The sequence below is a fragment of the Malania oleifera genome, chromosome 3 (genome assembly GCF_029873635.1).
Source record: "Malania oleifera isolate guangnan ecotype guangnan chromosome 3, ASM2987363v1, whole genome shotgun sequence".
NCBI lineage: Eukaryota > Viridiplantae > Streptophyta > Magnoliopsida > Santalales > Ximeniaceae > Malania > Malania oleifera.
Window position 1 is genome coordinate 36,957,277 of NC_080419.1, and position 19,421 is coordinate 36,976,697.

At 35.1% G+C, this 19,421-nt stretch overlaps 1 protein-coding gene across 2 annotated transcripts in view; it reads left to right on the forward strand.

Annotated features, from left to right (window-relative positions):
- The first annotated feature begins 2,709 nt into the window (after positions 1 to 2,709).
- Positions 2,710 to 19,421, forward strand: part of LOC131150880 (uncharacterized) — an 85,434-nt gene continuing 68,722 nt past the window's right edge. The window contains exons 1-3 of one of the 2 annotated variants that reach the window (XM_058101929.1): positions 2,720 to 2,963; positions 15,278 to 15,495; positions 18,228 to 18,332. In XM_058101929.1, coding sequence (XP_057957912.1) covers positions 2,787 to 2,963; positions 15,278 to 15,495; positions 18,228 to 18,332 — 500 coding nt within the window. In that variant the 5' untranslated portion in view covers positions 2,720 to 2,786. Of the gene's footprint in view, positions 2,964 to 15,277; positions 15,496 to 18,227; positions 18,333 to 19,421 lie in introns of both variants that reach the window. The other variant, XM_058101930.1, reaches the window with a different exon arrangement.

Here is a 19,421-nt window from a genome sequence, read left to right on the forward strand (position 1 = left end):
TTCTATGATTTGATATGAAATGTTCTTGGATCATGAACTACATAGCATACCTTAATATATATTCTCTGATGCATCTATGGTCTTTAGGGAGAACTATACTGATAAGGATAAATATAGTTGATTAATAATCAGTATGGTTAGTTTAGAAGTTTTAAAATGATGGCTTATACTACTGGGCATAATGAAATAATTCTCTATCTCGTATAAGCAGTTTGTTGCATCTAAACTAGAATTCAAATTGATAGGGGGAGCATCTAAAATTAAAATGTCTATCATGTTATGCTCACCAGTATTTTAAGCTTAGATGTGTTTTGAAATTACTGTGGCATGTGCTTAATTGTAATGTTTTATTGAAATTACACTACTTTGCCACAAGTTCTATGTTTCTTTTGTCATATGATCTTGTTTTTATCTTTGAATATATCTTTAAGTTTCATATAGTTGTATTTTTCTGGTCATGAGATGTTTTATGCTTAAATATTCACCAGAAAAATTCTATTTGCATGTACTTTAAATTAAAGTTTCTTCTTCAGCAAACAAACCCCAGTACCGTTTTGCAAATATCATAAGGGGGATATATATTTACTTATATATTTTTATTTATGGCAAGATCTATTATCAAAACTAAAACTCTTATCTCTTGTCTTATTCTTATTATACACATATATGTTTTTAAATTGCATAACTAGTTCAATAACTTCACATGAAAATGCATGATAACTAGTTAAACTGTTTTTATGCTCAAACCTTCTATTTGCTTTCATATGTCATGTGCTTTGAACTAAAATCTTTCATGAGCTTTATGAAATATTTGAACTGAAATGGTTTGTGGATAATTCTAGTTTGACTATGTTTTTTCATGTCATTTAAATCTTTTAGCTGACCAGTCATACTGTTATTGTGTACTCAATTGTCATATTTTTCAAAAACAGTTATATTTTTATATTTATATACCCTTTTTGCTTATGCCAAAAGAGGGAGAAATACGCAAAAATTGGTATGCATATTCTTAAAAGGAGTTTATTTGGCTTTACCCATTTTTGCATTTGTATTTGTCATCATCAAAAAAGGGGAGATTGTTGACATTTTGATTCATATCTCATTTTTTATAATGACAAATATAAGGTATTTAATGTTTGCCGAGTTTGTGTGCAGGATCACATTGGCAAAATCATATGACGACACACAGTGGCTTGAAGAAAAATGAAGACCCAAAGCGTTTTAATTGTTGTAATTCATATTCAATTAATTGGGTCTGTAATAATTATCTATCGGTATGTAATAATTGCTACATATCATGCATGTACAATCTAGAAGTTCAATACCATAGATGGACATTAGGTACGCCAGGTTTTTAGGCGTACTTTCAAAGACCTTAGAATGACCCTAAGTCCTTGCACTTACACATAAGATTGTCCCCAAAATCACATATAATATCAAGGGGCTCAATTGAATTAAAACAGGACTTAAAGGGCTAAAAGAATAGGGTTTCGGGCGACCGAACCTTGGTGTTCAAAACACCTCGGTCGACCAAACCGTTGAATGGTCAAATAGTTGACTTGACTTCGGGCGACCGAACCAAAAGGGACTTCATCGTCCTCGGTCAACTGAACATATACCCTTACCTTTTCCACCAACTCAGGCGCTCGAACTTTACATTCAAAATAACCCTAAGAGACCGAATGTTCAAGTTTGGCAGACTGAACTTGAGACCAGGCGATCGAACCTCGGATAGAATAGAAAATCGCCTTAGTTAGCAAATCAAACCCCTATTCAGTCACCCGAAGTTCAAATTTGACTTTTTTTGTTGTGTTTGTTCAGGCGATCGAACCTTGGCTCAGTCGACCGAAACTCTTAGGTTAGCTTAAATTTTACTGCAGTTAATTAGGGTTAAATAGGGTTAATTTTCTTAAACCCATTTAAAACAATTTTAATAATTCCCTATGCATCCCCAATGGTTATAATTTAGGCCTCCTCTATATATAGGGGTTCATTTGCTCATTTAGTAAGGGATTAGCATTTTGAATAAGTGAAAATCTTCTAAAATTTTTCAAAACCTATTTTTTATTAAAAATGTCTAAACTCTCTCATACAATCATTTTTTTGCTAAACCAAACCTTATGAGAGTTATTTGAGTGGTTATACATTATACTCATTTGCTAGAAAAGTCTCATTGTATTGCGTTTTTTACTCTCGGATTGAGAATTGAGCATAAGATTTTTCCCTCGATTTTATTTGATAAATGAGTGAGTGGAAAAATTTAGTGGCTAGTGAGTCTTTGCATTATCATTGCAAGACTCATTGAGTTTGTATTTTTGAGTGTGCAAAAGTACTTTCACAAGTTTTGTTTTTGAATATCTCTTTGTACTTTGGTATTGAGAAAATATTTTTTAAGATATTCTAATTACTCTTGGTACAAATCTTTGAAACTATAAACTGTGATTGAGATTTTCCTCTTTACATAGTTTCATAGACCCATGATTTGTAAATATTATACTTGAAAAGGTACATAGGATGCATTCATGCAAGGTCCAAGGCATTGCAAAATTAAAGAGTGGGTGAAGAAAATACAAGTTCAAAATCATTCATTTATACTAAATAATAGTATAGACATATAAATAAATAAATAAATTTTTAAAAAGGTGTTAAATTACATAAACGCCCCGCATCTGTAAAGAGCAATGGATATGGGTGGGAACTAATATATGGCCGGTGAGAAGGCAGAGCTGTCTGCAATATATCTTCACCAGAGAGAGAGAGAGAGAGAGAGAGAGAGAGTGTTTAAGATGATGAGAGTGGCGGTGATCGGAGGGGGCATCGGCGGACTGGCGGCGGCTTGCGCTCTGGCCAGGGCCGGCGTTGAAGTGGTGCTGTACGAGAAGGAGGATTACTTGGGCGGCCATGCACGCACCGTTTCCTTCGACGATGTCGTCTTAGACCTTGGCTTCATGGTCTTCAACCGGGTATTTTTTATTCTGAATAATATTTTTGCATATCAGTTTTTATGTTAGAGGATGAATTTCGAAGTTTAAATTTATATTTAAGTAAATTTAGATAAATTTTAAATTTTCATATTACATATTTTCTAAATCTAATACAAATCTAAATATAGGATAAGAGTTTAGTTTATTTGATTTTTAAATAAGATGATTTAAATGTGTATTAAATAATTAAAAAGAAGTATAAAAATAGGATCAAAATGAATGTGCTGCTAGTTTTCCCGACATAAAATATTTAATTCGATCAATAAAAACATGCTTTGTATGAATTTCGAACTCGAGTTAATTAAGTATAATTTAATTATAAATTGAAAACATATAAAATGTAAATATCAAGTATAAATATACAATATCTATTATATAACTTAAAAAAAAAAAAAGTTAATGGAAGATTTCAAATAACTCGTGAATTTGACTCACTCTCATAACTCAACTTTACGACAAAACAGTAGGAGATGTCTTTTCAGGAGGACCATATAAGTCGAACCGAAAAGGGAAAGGTAGATGAGCCTTGCTGGATCTATTTGGGCCGTGGGCTTTAATTTGTGGACATCATTAATTGGACTGGCCCATTCATTCGTCTGGATGCTTCAGCCATGGGCCCCATGTGCTCTGAAACTTTAAAGCACGCAGGTACAACCTCTGGGCCAGAAACCGAATTAGAATTGTAGACCATTAAAATTTTAAAAAAATTAATAATCTTTTTGGTTAATATTTATAAAATTAATACAAATTAAAATTTTAATTTTAAAAACATATATAATCAAAATATTATAAAAATATGATTAAAGAAATAAAATTACTGATAATACACATTAAAAATTATTATAACATAAATAAATTTTAGTATAATTATTTTATTTAATTGTTTTATTTTTAAACTTTACTTTATAATAAAAATTTGATTTCACAAGACAAATGAAAATAGTAAAAAAGTTTTGTAATTTTTTTTTTTATTATTTTTTGAAATTTATGTATAGTTTTCTTTTAATTATATTTAAATTCATGTGATCATTTAATTTTTATTTTAATTTAGAAGTGTTTAAAATGTATAATTTAATCTAAAAAAATTTATTTCTTACTGTTAAAATTTCTAGCAATAGGTTGCAAAATAATTGAAAACTATAAAATTTGGTTTTCAATTTTTTGAAAAATAGCTGAAAACTAATAGAAAAAAAAAAACTGACAACAAAAATAAACACATTTTTATAATCTGCTTTTACACTGTGGAGAAATACAAACGGAAAATAAAAAACAACAAAGATACCAAACATGCCCTTGGTTTTTCAAATTTAACTCATTTCTAATCTAAAATGTAAAATGAGAAGTTTTAGCATTCCAAGCATTAGCGAAAGTGATAAATGAAAGAATAGTCGTTCCATTCGCAGTACTAGAAAATATATATGTTCATCAAGTTAATTTTTAAATATATTTATCAAAATTAGATACTTATTTAATAAGAATATTTTCAATTAGTTTTGTTATTATAATATTTTTTCAAATTTATATCTGATTCTTATGTTTGTTTGGTTCAACATGAGAATTTTTTTTACTAGTATTTCAATAAAATAATATAATTAATATATAAATAATTACACTTTTAACACAAAAAATATATTTAAATTATGCATTTAATTAAATTTATGTCTTAAAATCTTCAAAAAATCATAAATTAAAAAACTCAATAATTAAATTAATAAAAAAATTAGGAATAAGAAGATAGACTTGCATATAGTTTTTATTGAGCTAAAAAAGCCTATATAGAATACCCAAGAAAATTCTTTGGTAGATTTTAGAACAAAATATATATATATATATATATATATATATATATATATATATATATATGCAGTAAACATATTGATATTATTGAGGATACGTATGATAGATTAACGACAAGCATTAATACTGCAAGAGGATATTTTAAAGAATTTCCAATCACGATAATTGCACACCAAGATTTTACTTTGAAAACATTTATATTTTCGCTTTACTGATTGATGAACTCACAAGCGATAACGAAAACAAGATCTCATAGTATATATGGTTCGCATATAATATTATTTTGATTGATAAAAGTAGAAGCGGAGCGAAAAGTAATTTCACTCACATAAGGAGGACTATTGAAGATAATTTAAACATTATAATCAAGAAATTAATAACACAAATAGATTTCAATAGCTTGAATCTATTATGCAAGCGGAAAGAGAAATTGAAGAAAATACAATACATATAGTTAAGTAGGTTAGGTAAAATGGAAAGTGTTTCAAGCATGTTCATGATCTTAGAATACCCTTAAAATTAGAAGAAAGTTCTATGGGGTGACTAAAAGACCAATGTTGCTTTATAAATGGGCAACCAAGAAACAATTTTTTCCAAAAATTTAAAGTTTTAGAAATGCGAATACTAAATTCAATGAGTGGTATAAATTAAAAGATAAATTAAGGAACGTACATATTCATAATAAGTTATGTATAACACAGGTAAAAGATAAGGAAGAGATGACATTAATGATTTAGGAATTTGAAAGTAGACTAAGTAGTGCATCAGTGAGGATAAGTGAGTTGTTATTAGGGGTGGCAAAACGGGCAGGCAGGCGGGCCGGGTTTGGACAGGTCACCAACGGGCCGACTTATAAACGGGTTGGGTTATAAACGGGTCGATGTTAAACAGATTATACACATGTCAACCCTAACCTGCCCATTTAATAAACAGGCGGGTAACGGGTCACCCGTTTAAAAAAATACAATTTATTTATTTTTACATTTTTTTTAAAATTTCATATAAAATGATATTTTTTTAAAAAAAAAATACTGCATTATATTTATTAATGCAGAAAATATAAATATTTTCTCTGTTCCTGTTCTTGAGGCTCTCTCTGCCTATCATGAACCCTAGCAAAATTGTATAAAATTTCTTCCAGTTCCACCATAACCACCACCATCACCATCTACACCCACCCCAGATCACGGACCACCACCAGCAGCAGCACAGCCACCACCATCCGCAGCACCACCAGGACCAACTTCAGCCACTGATTCAAGACTCGCCTCACTTCCCTCTCCCTCTGATCTCCAAAATTTGTGCTCTTCCGCGATGACACAGGTAGCCCTTCCTCCTCCGACCATATAAAATATATCAAGTAACTCACCTCCATAGAGGTGATCCCTAGCTGCTGGCTGTGGTCCGTGGAGGAGACGACGGCTGCTGTCTGTGGTCCGTCAAGGAGTTGATCGTTCGCAGCACCGCTAGCATGTAGCAACGGCTACAGCGCACCAGAGCCCAGCGGAGAGGAGAGGATTGAGAGAGTGAGATCTGAGAGGAGAGGAGAGGAGAGGATTGAGAGTCAGAGAGTGAGAGCTGAGAGGAGAGTCGCGGCATGGCCACATGGGTTAGGGTTTTTTTGTGTGGGAGTCGGTGGGACGGTGGACGGATGCTGAGATTGGGAATTGGGATGTATATAATTTTTATAAAGGAATAGGATCCAAATTAACAGGTCACTCGGCGGGTGACCCGCCCAAACCCAGTTAAATCCATTTATAAACGGGTCAACCCGTGACCCGCCCAATTATTAAATGGGTTGACTTCTTTAAACCCAAACCCGTTTAAAACAAACGGGTTTGGGTGACCCAACGGGTCATGACCCATTTTGCCAGGCCTAGTTGTTATTGATTGTAATCATGGTAGATCTAAAATAACATAAAATGAGATAGTGATAAATGGTTTAATAGTTCTTAAACTAGATGAGGAGTATGTCATCGATCATACGAATTGGCAGAAAAGGATTCATGTAATTGGCAACACTTAATGAATTTAAGGTCTATTGTTATTGTTATTGTTATTGTATGGCGTCTAAATACTAACCATTAAATCATATCATTATAACACAATAATATTATTACTTTTACTTCATTATAAATTTATTATTTTAAATATATTAATGTGATAACACTATATTATGGGGGTATCATTATCCAACTGGCCAAAAATAGTGAGGGCAATAAGTTTGTGAGTCTTGTGCTTTAGGAAAGAAACATATAATTTTATTTTTTTTATAATTCTTGGAAAGCAAAGAAGTCGTTAGAGTTGATTTGTTTAGATTTTTGTTTAGTGGAGTTTCATTTCAATAATAGTTGCAAGTATTTTTCACTTTTATTAATGATTACAATTAGAAGACATATTTTTATTTTTTTTAATAGTAAATTTGAATATTGCGATGCATTTAAGAGATCTAAATTATATGGAAAGATAAAGTAGGAACTCAACAGGTAGAGTGTATTGTTTGTGATGATTTCTTGATGGAAAATGGTATTAACACCAATTGATAACTAGAAAATGGAGTAGCCAAGAGGAATAATTAGGCAATAATGGATATTGTTTGCCCTAGAGTCGAGTCTAGAGGGGGGTGAATAGACTTTTTTGCATATTTTTACTTTTCTTTACAAAATGTAAAATTTTTGCAAGATACAAATGATAATATATAGAATGTAAATCATACACAAGACGTAAATTAAAAAGTAAGGAAGAAAAGCTCCACAAACAATTTTAACGTGGTTCAACCCCTTGCCTACATCCACGCCTTGAGACACACTCAAGGATTCTCAATCCACTATCACGAACTCTTTCACCTGCAGTGTTAGGGATGTGGCTCATATTCAAAGCGGATCACATGTGCTGGAGAAAGTTATGTGAAGCAAGGGACAACTGCATAAGAAGAGGCTTTAAGCAATACACAGAAAAACTCTCACTCAGCACAAAATCGTCGACGGTTTACATCGACGCATATTATGTGTTTTGAATTCGAGAGCTTGTAGATTGGGCTTATCTAGGGGTTTTACCTCTGAGGGATAACTATAGATGTAGTTTAGGTTTATTAGAACTCTTCTATAGGCATTGGCCGAGTTCATACTTTAACAATATTATAACCCAAAAGTGTAAGCTTTGACATTATTCATAGTGAGAACCGAAGTGCTGCTCCTGTGGACGTAGGCTATTGTTGAACCACGTATATCTTGTGCATTCTAGTTGTGTTTTTTGCTTCTTCTTCTTATTCTTTGATTGCTTCTTAAGTATATTTCATTATCGAATGTTTGCATTAATGGTTGTTGGTTCGTTCGTGATTGATTGTGTGCTTCGAATTCAAGTTGAACTTGAACTAGAATTCAACTTGAATGGGGAACTAGAATCAACAAGTGGTATCAGAGCTATTGGTTCTACAATGGCTAGAGTCTCTTCGATTAAGTTCAATGGAACTGGTAATTTCAGGCTTTGGGTGAAAGATCTACTGGAGCAATAAGGGATGGTGAAGGCTTTGTACGGAAAGAAGTCGAACGACATGAACGGGGCAAGTTGGAAGGAGCTTGAAGCAAAGGCGGTTTCCACAATCTGACATTGTCTGGCCGATGATGTTATATACAATGTCATGGATTAGGAATTGTCAGTTGCAATTTGGTTGAAGCTTGAAAGCCTGTACATGTGCAAGTCGCTTACGAATAAGTTATATCTTAAGCAAAAGCTTATGGGCTTAAGATGATGGAGGGTTCAGATATTTCTTAGCACATCAACACTTTTAATCAAATCATTAGCGATCTGAAGCGACTCGATGTGAGGTTTAAGGAAGAGGATAAGACATTGATGCTACTAAATTTCCTACCGACGTTTCCTGCATACGAAAACATGGTTACGACACTAACTTGGGGAAAAGAAACCCTGGAGTTGGAGAATATCACGAGGTCGTTGCTGGGGTTCCACCAAAGGAAGAAGGCCAGTGGCGAAGGTTCACATGCTGAAGAGCTCATGGTGAAGTTGAATCAGGATCAGGGAAGGAGCGATTCTCGGAGTGGATCGAGCGGCCATAGGGCTCGATCTAAGTCTAGGAATAAAAAGTACGTGCGATGTTTTAAGTGCGGCAAAAGAGGGCACATAAAACCTGAGTGTCTGGAAATGATGAAGAGAGGTGCTGAAAACAAAGAAGGTTCATCAATGATGGAAAAATGTAGTTAAAGAATGAGACTTTGGGAGTAGTGAAGGTGATATGCTCTCGATTTCATCAGGGTCGGATGAGTTCACAGATTCTTGGATTTTGGACTCTGCATGTTTGTATCATATGATGCCAAATAAGGACCGATTCACTATGTACAGACTAGTCAGTTCTGGTTCCATTCTGATGGGGAATGATGCTACGTGCAAAGTGATCGGGATGGGGAATGTCAGAATCAGGATGTACGATGGTGTGGTGAGGACATTGTGTGATGTATGGCACATACCAGAGTTGAGGAAGAATCTGGTTTCGTTAGGCACCTTGGATTATAACAGGTTTAGTTACAAGTCTAAAGGTGGGGTAATGAAAGTGAGCAAAGGAGTACTGACCATAATGAAGGGAAAGAGAGTGCTAGGTAATATATATACATTGTTCGGTACCACGGTTGTAGGTGGAGCTACAGTCGTAGAGTCTAAGTTTGATAGTACTATTTTGTGGCATATGCGTCTAGGGCACATGGGTGAGCATGGAATGAAGGAACTTCACAAGAGGAATCTTCGAAAGGGGGTAAAATCATGTAAGCTGAAGTTCTGCAAGTTCTGTGTGCTTGGGAAGCATATTCGGGTACAATTCATAATAGTCACGCACAAGACGGAGGGAGTATTGGACTACATTCATTCGGATGTTGGGGACCGGTGAGAGTGGCATCATGAGGGGGACAATTGTATTTCATGAGTTTTATCAACGAATACTCACGAAAGGTCTGGGTTTACTTCATGCGTCACAAGGCGGAAACATTTGCTAGGTTCAAAGTGTGGAAACCTAAAGTGGAGAACCAGATCGAGAGAAAAATAAAATTCCTAATGACAATGGTACTAAGTACACAAATTCGGAATTAAAAGAGTTCTACGAGCAGCAAGGCATAAGGAGGCATTTTATCATGCACCGGACACTGCAGCAAAACAGTGTGGTGAAGAGGATGAACTGGACCCTGGCTGAAAGGGTTTGGTGCCTCAGGTTGCAGGCTAGGTTCGCCATGAATTTATAGGCCGAGGCGGTTAATATGACATGTTTATTGGTAAACAGATCACCTAGGGCATCACAGGATGGGAAAGTTGCTAAGGAGGTGTGGACCAGTGAAAAGGTAGACTACTCTAGATTTAGAGTATTTGGGTGTCCGGCCTATGCGCACATCCTGGGTGAGAAGAGATCTAAGTTTGATGCAAAGTCTAGATGGTGCATCTTTCTGGGATATCAAAAAAGTGTGAAAGGGTTCAAACTATGGGATCCAGTGGCAAACAAGGTGGTGATCAGTAGGGATGTGGTTTTCGATGAGAAAGTCATGTTGCGGCGTACTCAGGAAGAAACAAAGAAACAGATTCTAGAAAGTTGCAGCAACAATGAGCGTGCGATTCAAGTGCATTTAGAGACTTAGGGCAAACATACAGGGAGTCCTAGCCTGAGAGATCAATCGGTGGTGCAAGGGAGTCAGAAACTTAAGGTGTAAATGACACAGGGAGTTCTAGCTCGGATTATCAGCAACCGCATGGGAGCATAGCTGTAGACAAATACAGATGTGTCATCAGGCCACCCCCATGATACGATTTTGACGATCTGGTGTCTTATGCACTTATTACCAACAGCGAGGATCCTACCACCTATCAGGAGGGGATGCATAGCCATGAGAAGGGTAGTGTTGACTTTACTGTAATCCCAAAAGGGGGAGAATTGGATAACCAGCAACAGTATTTCAAAAAACCTAGAATCAATCTAAAACATATAAGAAGTAAACCAATAAATACAACTGTAATTGATTTGATCCAAATAAATTAAACAAACATGCATAGTATAGTAAAGCGAATAAAATAAAGATGATACCATATGTGTAATTGAGGTTCGGCAAAAGTGCCTATGTCCCCACCTCTAGTTCGCAAGCCTGAAGCCCGAGGATTCCACTAAAGCTCACTTAACGGGTGGAGCACACCATATACAATACTAGGTCAAATTACCAAGCTGACCTCAACCTTTACAGCCAACCTTTACGAGCTAGATTAACACCCCATCAGGCCATGCCTGGAATACAACAAATAATGAAACACAAATTTCGTGTACAATATATATGCTTCTCCAATAAGCAGATTTATACCAGTATAACCAATGCACTTCAATATGATAAGATATTATAAGCTCAATGAAGATTATATAACTACTCTCAAGATAATGCAAGTATAGCAATCACTGTGTGAGAGTGTATGTGTAGGGATCTATGATTCAAAATAACAATATTAATCAATATTCAATATCAAAGATCTGAAATACCCAAACAAAAATCTCGTAAATGTTTTTCAAAAGGTAAGCACACGAGATATTTTGAAAACCAACTTGTCAAAAATATTTTCTTCACAACACAAGACAAGTTCTTGAGTCTTGCAACACGAATGCAAAGACTCACTAACTTAAAAAAGTTTTCCCAAAATAAATGTATGGATTAAATCACCAGGGAAAACTTTTTAGCTTACTCTCACTAAAAACAAAAATCAATCCAAGTATATGAGAGTGTAAGCACGTAGTAACAGTGTAGGTTTTCTCAAGATACTCTTACCAAAGACGTTTTTGCAAAAGGAATGAGTAAGGGTGGAGTATGTAAGCTTGTATGTGAAAGAAGGGCTCAAGGAATTTAAGAGGATATTTTTGATAATTAAAGTCTTAATCAAAAACTAATTTTTCCAAATGAACGTATATATATATATAGCCTTTGATAAAAATATAACCATTGAAGCGCAAAGGGAATCATTAGAAAAGTTTAACCAACCTTTTTACCTTAATTACACCAATTAAATTAAGCCAACCCGAGAGTTTCACTCGCTTGGTCCTTAGAGTCGGTCGCCCGAACAGACACAGATAGAAAAGTTAAGTTTTTGACTTCGGGTGCCCGATGATGAGTTCGGGTGACTGGGCCAAGGAAATTTTCCAAACGCTTGAGGTTTAGTTGCCCGATGAATGGTTTGATCTACTAAACTTCATAATTCTGTCGTCCGGAGTGATTTTGAACTTAGAGTTTAGGCAGCTGGGGAAGGTAAAAAGTATCCACTTTTATGTTTAGTCGACCGTGAGCAGTATGTTCATTTTGGACCAGTCGCTTAAGTCAAGTCAACTTATTGACTTTTTTACCTATTCCGTCAACCGAGGCGTTTTTAATGCGCTAAGTTCGGTCGGCCGAAGCCCTTTCAAAATATAAGGTAGGTCCTGATTTTGCTTAAATTTCACCCTTATTTTAATAAATATGACCTGTGAGTTAAAGAGGATTTTTCAAGTGATGTTAAGGGACCTAAGGTCGATCTATGGTCATTGAGCTCATATTAGCCTATCATGCATGCAATGTAATAATTATTACAACCCATGATTATTACAGATCCAAAATTAAATTAAATATTAAATACAAATGAAAACAATTTGGTTTTCATTTCTCTTGTATCTCCATATGCCACCATATGATGTAAGACTTAGCCATCTCATGCAAGAATGAACCTGCACACAAACTCAGGGCATAGGTAAGATACAAAGATATTTGTCATTATCAAAACGGGATATGACCTATAAGGTCCTATTTCTCTCCCTTTTGGCATTAGCAAAAGGGTTAAGATAAAAATGATATAAGCATATAGGCATGCAGTGGGTAATAGTCATTCAAATATAAGACATAGTTTTGGAAAAAAAATTTAGAAATTTCGGCAGCATTCCATTTGAAAGTGGAGCATTTCCCAAAAAAAAAAAATCTTTATATCAAAGACTTGATTGATTTCAAGAAATAGTTTACAATAATTCACATCAATCAACTCAAGGAGTCTAATAGGATCAAAACAATTTATATAATAAGTATTACTTTCAACATCCAAAAGATAGGATAGTCATGCGGTACAAAGTGAATAACAAAAGTAATCTCACAAAGTATGAAGTATATTGATGATTGATGTGAGAGAATGTTTTAAATTTTCAGAGTCGTAGTTTTCTAAGTTAAGTGGTTCCCCCTCAATTTATGCACTTAATCATACTTTTAGGTGGCATCTCTACTATGCATTAGACCTAATTCACATTTAATCTGTAAAAATTTATCCTCTTGAAAAGGTTTTGTGAATATATCAGCCCACCGTTCAGTTGTGCACACAAACTCAAGTGTCACATCTCTTTTTTGCACATGATCACGAATATGATGTCTAATTTCAATATGTTTGGTTCGTGAATATGAGATGAGATTCTTTGATATATTGATTGCACTAGTGTTATCATATTTGATTGGAACCGCGTCATAATGCAAACCAAAATCCATAAATTGTTGCTTCATATAAAGTGTTTGAGCACAATAACATCCAGCCGCAATATATTCAACTTTGGCTGTGGATAAGACAATTGAGTTTTGTTTCTCGGAGAACCAAGAAACCAGAGATTGTCCTAAGTAATGACAAGTGCTGTTAGTGCTTTTTCGATCTACTTTACTACAGACAAAGTCAGCATCTATATAACTAACAATTTCAAATGAAGTATGCTTGGGGTACCACAATCCTAACTCGGGGGACCACAATCCTAACTCAATATTCTCAACAAGTTACCTAAATATTCTCTTAACTGCTAACAAGTGAGACTCCTTAGGTGTAGCTTGAAATCTAGCACACATACAAACACTAAATATAATGTTAGACCTACTAGTTGTAAGATACAAAAGACTACTAATCATGCCGCGATAAATTTTGACATCAACAGGGATACCTTACTCATCTTTAATTAAATGAAAATTTTTATTTTTTCTTAAAAAGGAATTTCTAGACACATGTTATGTATGTGATGCTTACTTCATATTTTGTATATAGGAATAAAAGGAAATTAAGATGAATTGAATTGAATTTTCCACTTGATTTAATTTTGCTTCTCATTTATTTATTTTTTTTTTTTGAAATGATAGTACTTATTTAATTTTTTTTTAATTTTTTTATCGATCCTATTTTATAAACTAAACATGACATTAACATGAGATTGCTTATATATGTAAGATCCACCTTAAATTTATACTATACAAAGAGATATCATTAATAAATTAAATATTTTTATTTTTTTCCGTTAAAAATTCACATAAAATTTGTACTGTACGGTACGAAGTATAATTCCTCATTAATATTTAATGTTATTTAGAGATGTTACAATCGTCCTAATCTGCAGGAGAAAAGAAATTTAGAAAAAAAAAAAAAGGAAGAGGAGGAAGAAGAAAACAATAGGAAGCAAAATAAATAAAAACAGAGAGCACATCCTGCTGGATTCTCTTGCAGAAAAACGAGGGATTGTGAGATTGGCCCCATAGTCGATCATCGCGGCAGCCCACCATCCATGGCCGCCAGTATTACTTACTTCTGTGGATTTAAGCTCATGCCCATGAAACCTTTCATGGAAATGTGGATAAATTGGTTGGGCAAACCGCCAAACCAAAAGGGAATGTTCGCTGTGGCCTGCAGCTCTAATCCACTGACGCACACAATAGGTGTCTCGAACTACTTAAAACTTGTATGGCGATAGTCTTCTTCCAAGAAATCTCTGCTCAAGTTACCGGAGGAAAAAAGGGAAGATTTTCAGATTGTTTAGTGATGGTACACCAGTCATATATTACTTTCATTTCATATATGTAAACGAGAAGCATGGCCTTACATAGATTCTGACTAAATTTGAACCGAAATCAAAGTAAAACTTGAAGGGAGTGGTTGTATGAAGATGATTTGCCAGAAAATTGTTAATGTTCGGTTAAAATATGGAACATGAACAGTGCTGTTTTCAATTAGTTTGCTAATATTCATGGTCGGGCATAATTATTCAATTTTAGACGAGTTAAGTTGGACGCAATGAAATTCCCACTAAAATTTGCTGTCAATTTGCTAGGCATAAGTACGAAGTCATATGAATTCATAAAATCTTAAAAGTAGAGCATTTTTTATGGAACATTTTAAACAGTTTATATTGTTTAATGCTTTAATTGATCTATTATTCCAGGACACTTCAACTTGGCAGCCTAATGGACCTCAATTTCCACCCAAGCCTTCTTTGAGCTACTTTTTCCTCATTAATTTTCCTAGCATTTTTCTTGAATTTTTGGCTAGAAAACTGTTATGAATGCATGGTCATTGCCCTGCATAAGAAACAAATTAACTTTGTCGCTTTTGAATGCGAGCAATGTGGGCGTGATAATTTTGTATCCTTGTATATGATAGTTATCAATGAGGTTTGAGCTGTTGACTGGCAATATTGGGTCATTGGGCAGGTAACATATCCAAATATGATGGAGTTCTTTGAGAGTCTTGGAGTTGAAATGGAGGCATCTGATATGTCCTTCTCAGTGAGCTTAGACAATGGCCAGGGCTGTGAGTGGGGGAGTCGAAATGGTTTTTCAAGTTTGTTTGCGCAGAAGAGTAATGTGTTGAATCCATACTTTTGGCAAATGCTTCGTGAAATTGTCAAGTTCAAGGATGATGTCATCAAGTAAGCTAAACCTTTCATATAATTGTCTTAAGAATTCATTGTAAAAATTGATCAATAGTTTCTTGCTTTTTTTTTTTAAAGGAAAAAAAATTATATGACCATAATACTTCCATGTATGCTGTGTAATTTGCTCATGCTAAGCTTGAAGAGTTATGGCTACCACCATGCTGTTGACCATGCTTTACATGGGTTCTTCCCTTAAAGGATGTTCTTGTATGGATTTACATTCACACCCTGAGAGTTAATGTAATACAATCATTATAATCTTTAAATTTGCTATAAGGAGCATTAGTGCAAGGATCAAAAGTTATTTTAATTGAGAACTTTGAAAGTGCATATGAGTGGTCCATAATAATTTTGGATCTAAAAAATGGTGGGACCTACATTTGGTCCTCAACAACTTCTTTTGCATGTGAATCAAAGTGCCTGTAGAAATATATAGATTTAGGAAGACTGGTGCTGATTTTATCTTTATCTTTTGAGAATGTTGTTCAATATATTTGTTAAGTCATTGGAAAAATTTTCTGTTGGTTACACTCACCGTAGAATGCATCACTATGTAGCCTGTTGTGTTTGGTGGCTCATTTCTTGAGTAGTTGACATACACAAGGATGAGAACATAGTTAATATTAGTAATTTGGGGGAAATTGTCGACGGTTTCGCTTAATTCCAGATTTCCTGCTCTCGGTATCTTTCCCTTGAAGCAACTATCGACGGCTCTCTAAATGTCACTTAGATGGTTTGCTCTCGATATCTCAAACCGTTGACGATTTGCTAAAACCGTCGATGGTATTGTTCTGGGTAGTGAGACTGAATTCAAAATTTGGATACGAACGTTAAGTTGGTTGGGATTTGGGGGGAAACTGAAAACAGAATGAAATTTCTGTATTTCTTGAATTCAATCTTTGTACATCCCAATTTACAATATATAATACAATTGAAGGTTCTAAATATGGAAACAATCTCCCTACATAATCACTCTTAATAATATACAATCTTCTATATTTACCTACTTTCCTAATTTACTCAATATACCCAAGGATACTCAGGATTTCAACACTCCCCCTCAAGTTGGATCATAGATATTGATCATTTCCAACTTGCCAATGAAATCATCAAAGTTCTGCCGTGCTAACCCTTTAGTAAAGATGTCTGTAGTTTGTTCCTTGGTAGGTACATAAGTCATACAGATGGTTCCTTCTTCAACCTTATCTTTGATAAAATGTCGGTCCATTTCCACATGCTTAGTCCTATCATGTTGAACTGGATTGAGAGAGATATTGATGACTGCTTTGTTGTCATAATAGAGTTTGATAGGGAATTTCACCGGAATTTGTAATTCTTCCAAGAGTTTCCGTAACCACATTCCTTCACATATTCCTTGTGCAACTGCCTTAAATTCAGCTTCAACACTGCTTTGAACCACACCATTCTATTTTTTGCTCCTCCAAGTTACCAAATTTCCCCATACAAAGGTGCAATTTCCAGTGGTAGACCTTATGTCTTCCGCTGATCCTGCCCAATCTGCATCTTTGAAGATTTCTACTTCCTTGCTTTCACATTTCTTGAAGAAAAGTCCTTTTCCCAGAGAACTCTTGAGGTACCTGAGGATCTTATACACAACATCTAGATGAGTTTTTTTTGGTGAATGCATGTGTTGGCTTACCACACTTACTGCAAATGCAATGTCGGGTCTGGCATGCGATAGGTAAATTAGTTTACCAACCAATCTTTGATACCTTTCTTTTTCAACTCTTCAACCCTTTTTACGGCTTCAATCGGAGTTTCACTAGGTTTGCAACCAAGCATGCCTGTTTCGGTTAGGAGATCAAGGATATACTTTCGCTGAGAGACACTGATACCTTTTTTTGATCTAGCAATTTCCATTCCCAAGAAGTACCGCATTTGTCTTAGGTCTTTAACTTCAAACTCAGCAGCTAGGATTTTCTTTAATCTTTCCATCTCCACTGTATCATCTTCTGTTAGGATTATATCATCAACATATACTATCAGAATTGTTTTCTTACCACTTTCGGACTGTTGGAAGAACATAATGTGATCTGATTGCCCTTGTCGATATCCCTGATTTTTAATCACTTTTGCAAATCTGTCGAACCATGCTCTAGGAGATTGCTTGAGTCCATACAAGGACTTCTTGAGTTTACATACTCTGTTTTCATCACCTTTCTTACTGAAACCTGGTGGTATCGTCATGTAGACTTCTTCTTCTAACTCGCCATTTAGAAATGCTTTCTTAATGTTGAGTTGCTGTAGTGGCCAATCTAAGTTAGCGGCTAAGGACAAGAGGACCTGAAGTATATTCGGTTTTGCCACTAGTGCAAATGTCGCTGTGCAGTCAATGCCATAAGTCTGTGTAAATCTTTTTGCAACGAGTCTAGCTTTATATCGTTCAACTATCCCATCAGCTTTATATTTCACTATGAAGACCCCTTTACAACCAACTGGCTTCTTCCCTCTCGGAAAATTCATAACATCGCAAGTTTCATTTTTCTCCAGGGCCCACATTTCCTCCTTGATAGCCTCCCTCCATTCACGAACTTCCAGGGCTTCCTGAATATTCTTTGGAATTTTCATCCTGTCAAGGTTAGAGGTAAAAACACGATATCCTATAGATAGACTTTTATAAGACATGTATTTTGACCAGGGATATTGAGTACATGACCTGGTTTGTTTTCTGACTGCAATGGGTAAATTGATGTCATTAAGTGCAGGCTTATCAGAAGGGAGCTCATGACCATCTATTACCTGATCGGGATTGGGCGTGGACTCATGGTTGCTCGGAGCTATCACCGGTTCCGACTCTCTTGGTGCCTCAGGTATGAGATTCTCCCTGTTCTTTGTGTTTGGCTTTCTTGAGTAAACAAGTATTTCTGTGTTGTTTTGTTTTTCTGCATCTCCCCTTGAGGTTAAGTAATCTTTTGTACATGGCAGGTCAGGAAATGATGCAATGGGAGACTCAGAAGATGGCACAAAATCAGCAGTAGAGAAATCAAAGAACCGATCTTCACTCCATGTCTCCCCTTGAAGAGAGGGCTTTGGGAAGTAAGGAGTGGTTTTAAAGAACGTGACATCAAGGCTAACATACAATTTTTGTGTGACTGGATCATAACATTTGTAGCCTTTCTAAGTAGGAGAGTAACCAACAAAAACGCACTTAATGGAACAAGGATCCAATTTATCCTGATTGTGAGCATGAACATGAACAAAGGTAGTATATCCAAAGATTTTCAAAGAGAGCTTGGAGTGGAGCTGAGAGTTGGGAAAACATTCCTCGAATTTCTGGAGAGGAGTGGCGAAGGAAAAAACTCGACTAGGCATTCAATTAATGAGATATGTAGCTGTCAAAATGGCATCACCTCAAAAATACTTTTTCATATTTGTAGTTAACATCAATGCCCAAGCTACTTCAAGAATATGTCTATTTTTACATTCGGTCACCTCATTTTGTCGAGGGGTATCCACATAGGAACTTTGATGAACAATTCCATTTTCTTGAAGATAATGTCCCAAGATATCATTAAAATGTTCCGTACCATTATTAGTACGCAAAATTTGAATGTGAGTTTGGAATTGTGTTTGAAGCATGGAATGGAAACTGATGAAAATAGAACGGGCTTCAGTTTTATCTTTCAACAAGTAAACCCAACAAATACGAGTATGATCATCAATAAAAGTAACAAACCATCTCGTGTGAGTGCGATTGAGAGAGAGTGAGGGCCCCCATAAATCACTGTAAATCATAGAAAAGGGTCTGGATGGTTTGTATGTAGATTTTGGAAAGGAATTACGCTGTTATTTTGCAAGTTCACAAATCTCACATTGAAATTCAGAAGACGTTTTATTTGAAAAAAATGGAAGGAAATAAACATCTTAGATATTGAAAATTTGGATGACCCATCCTAGAA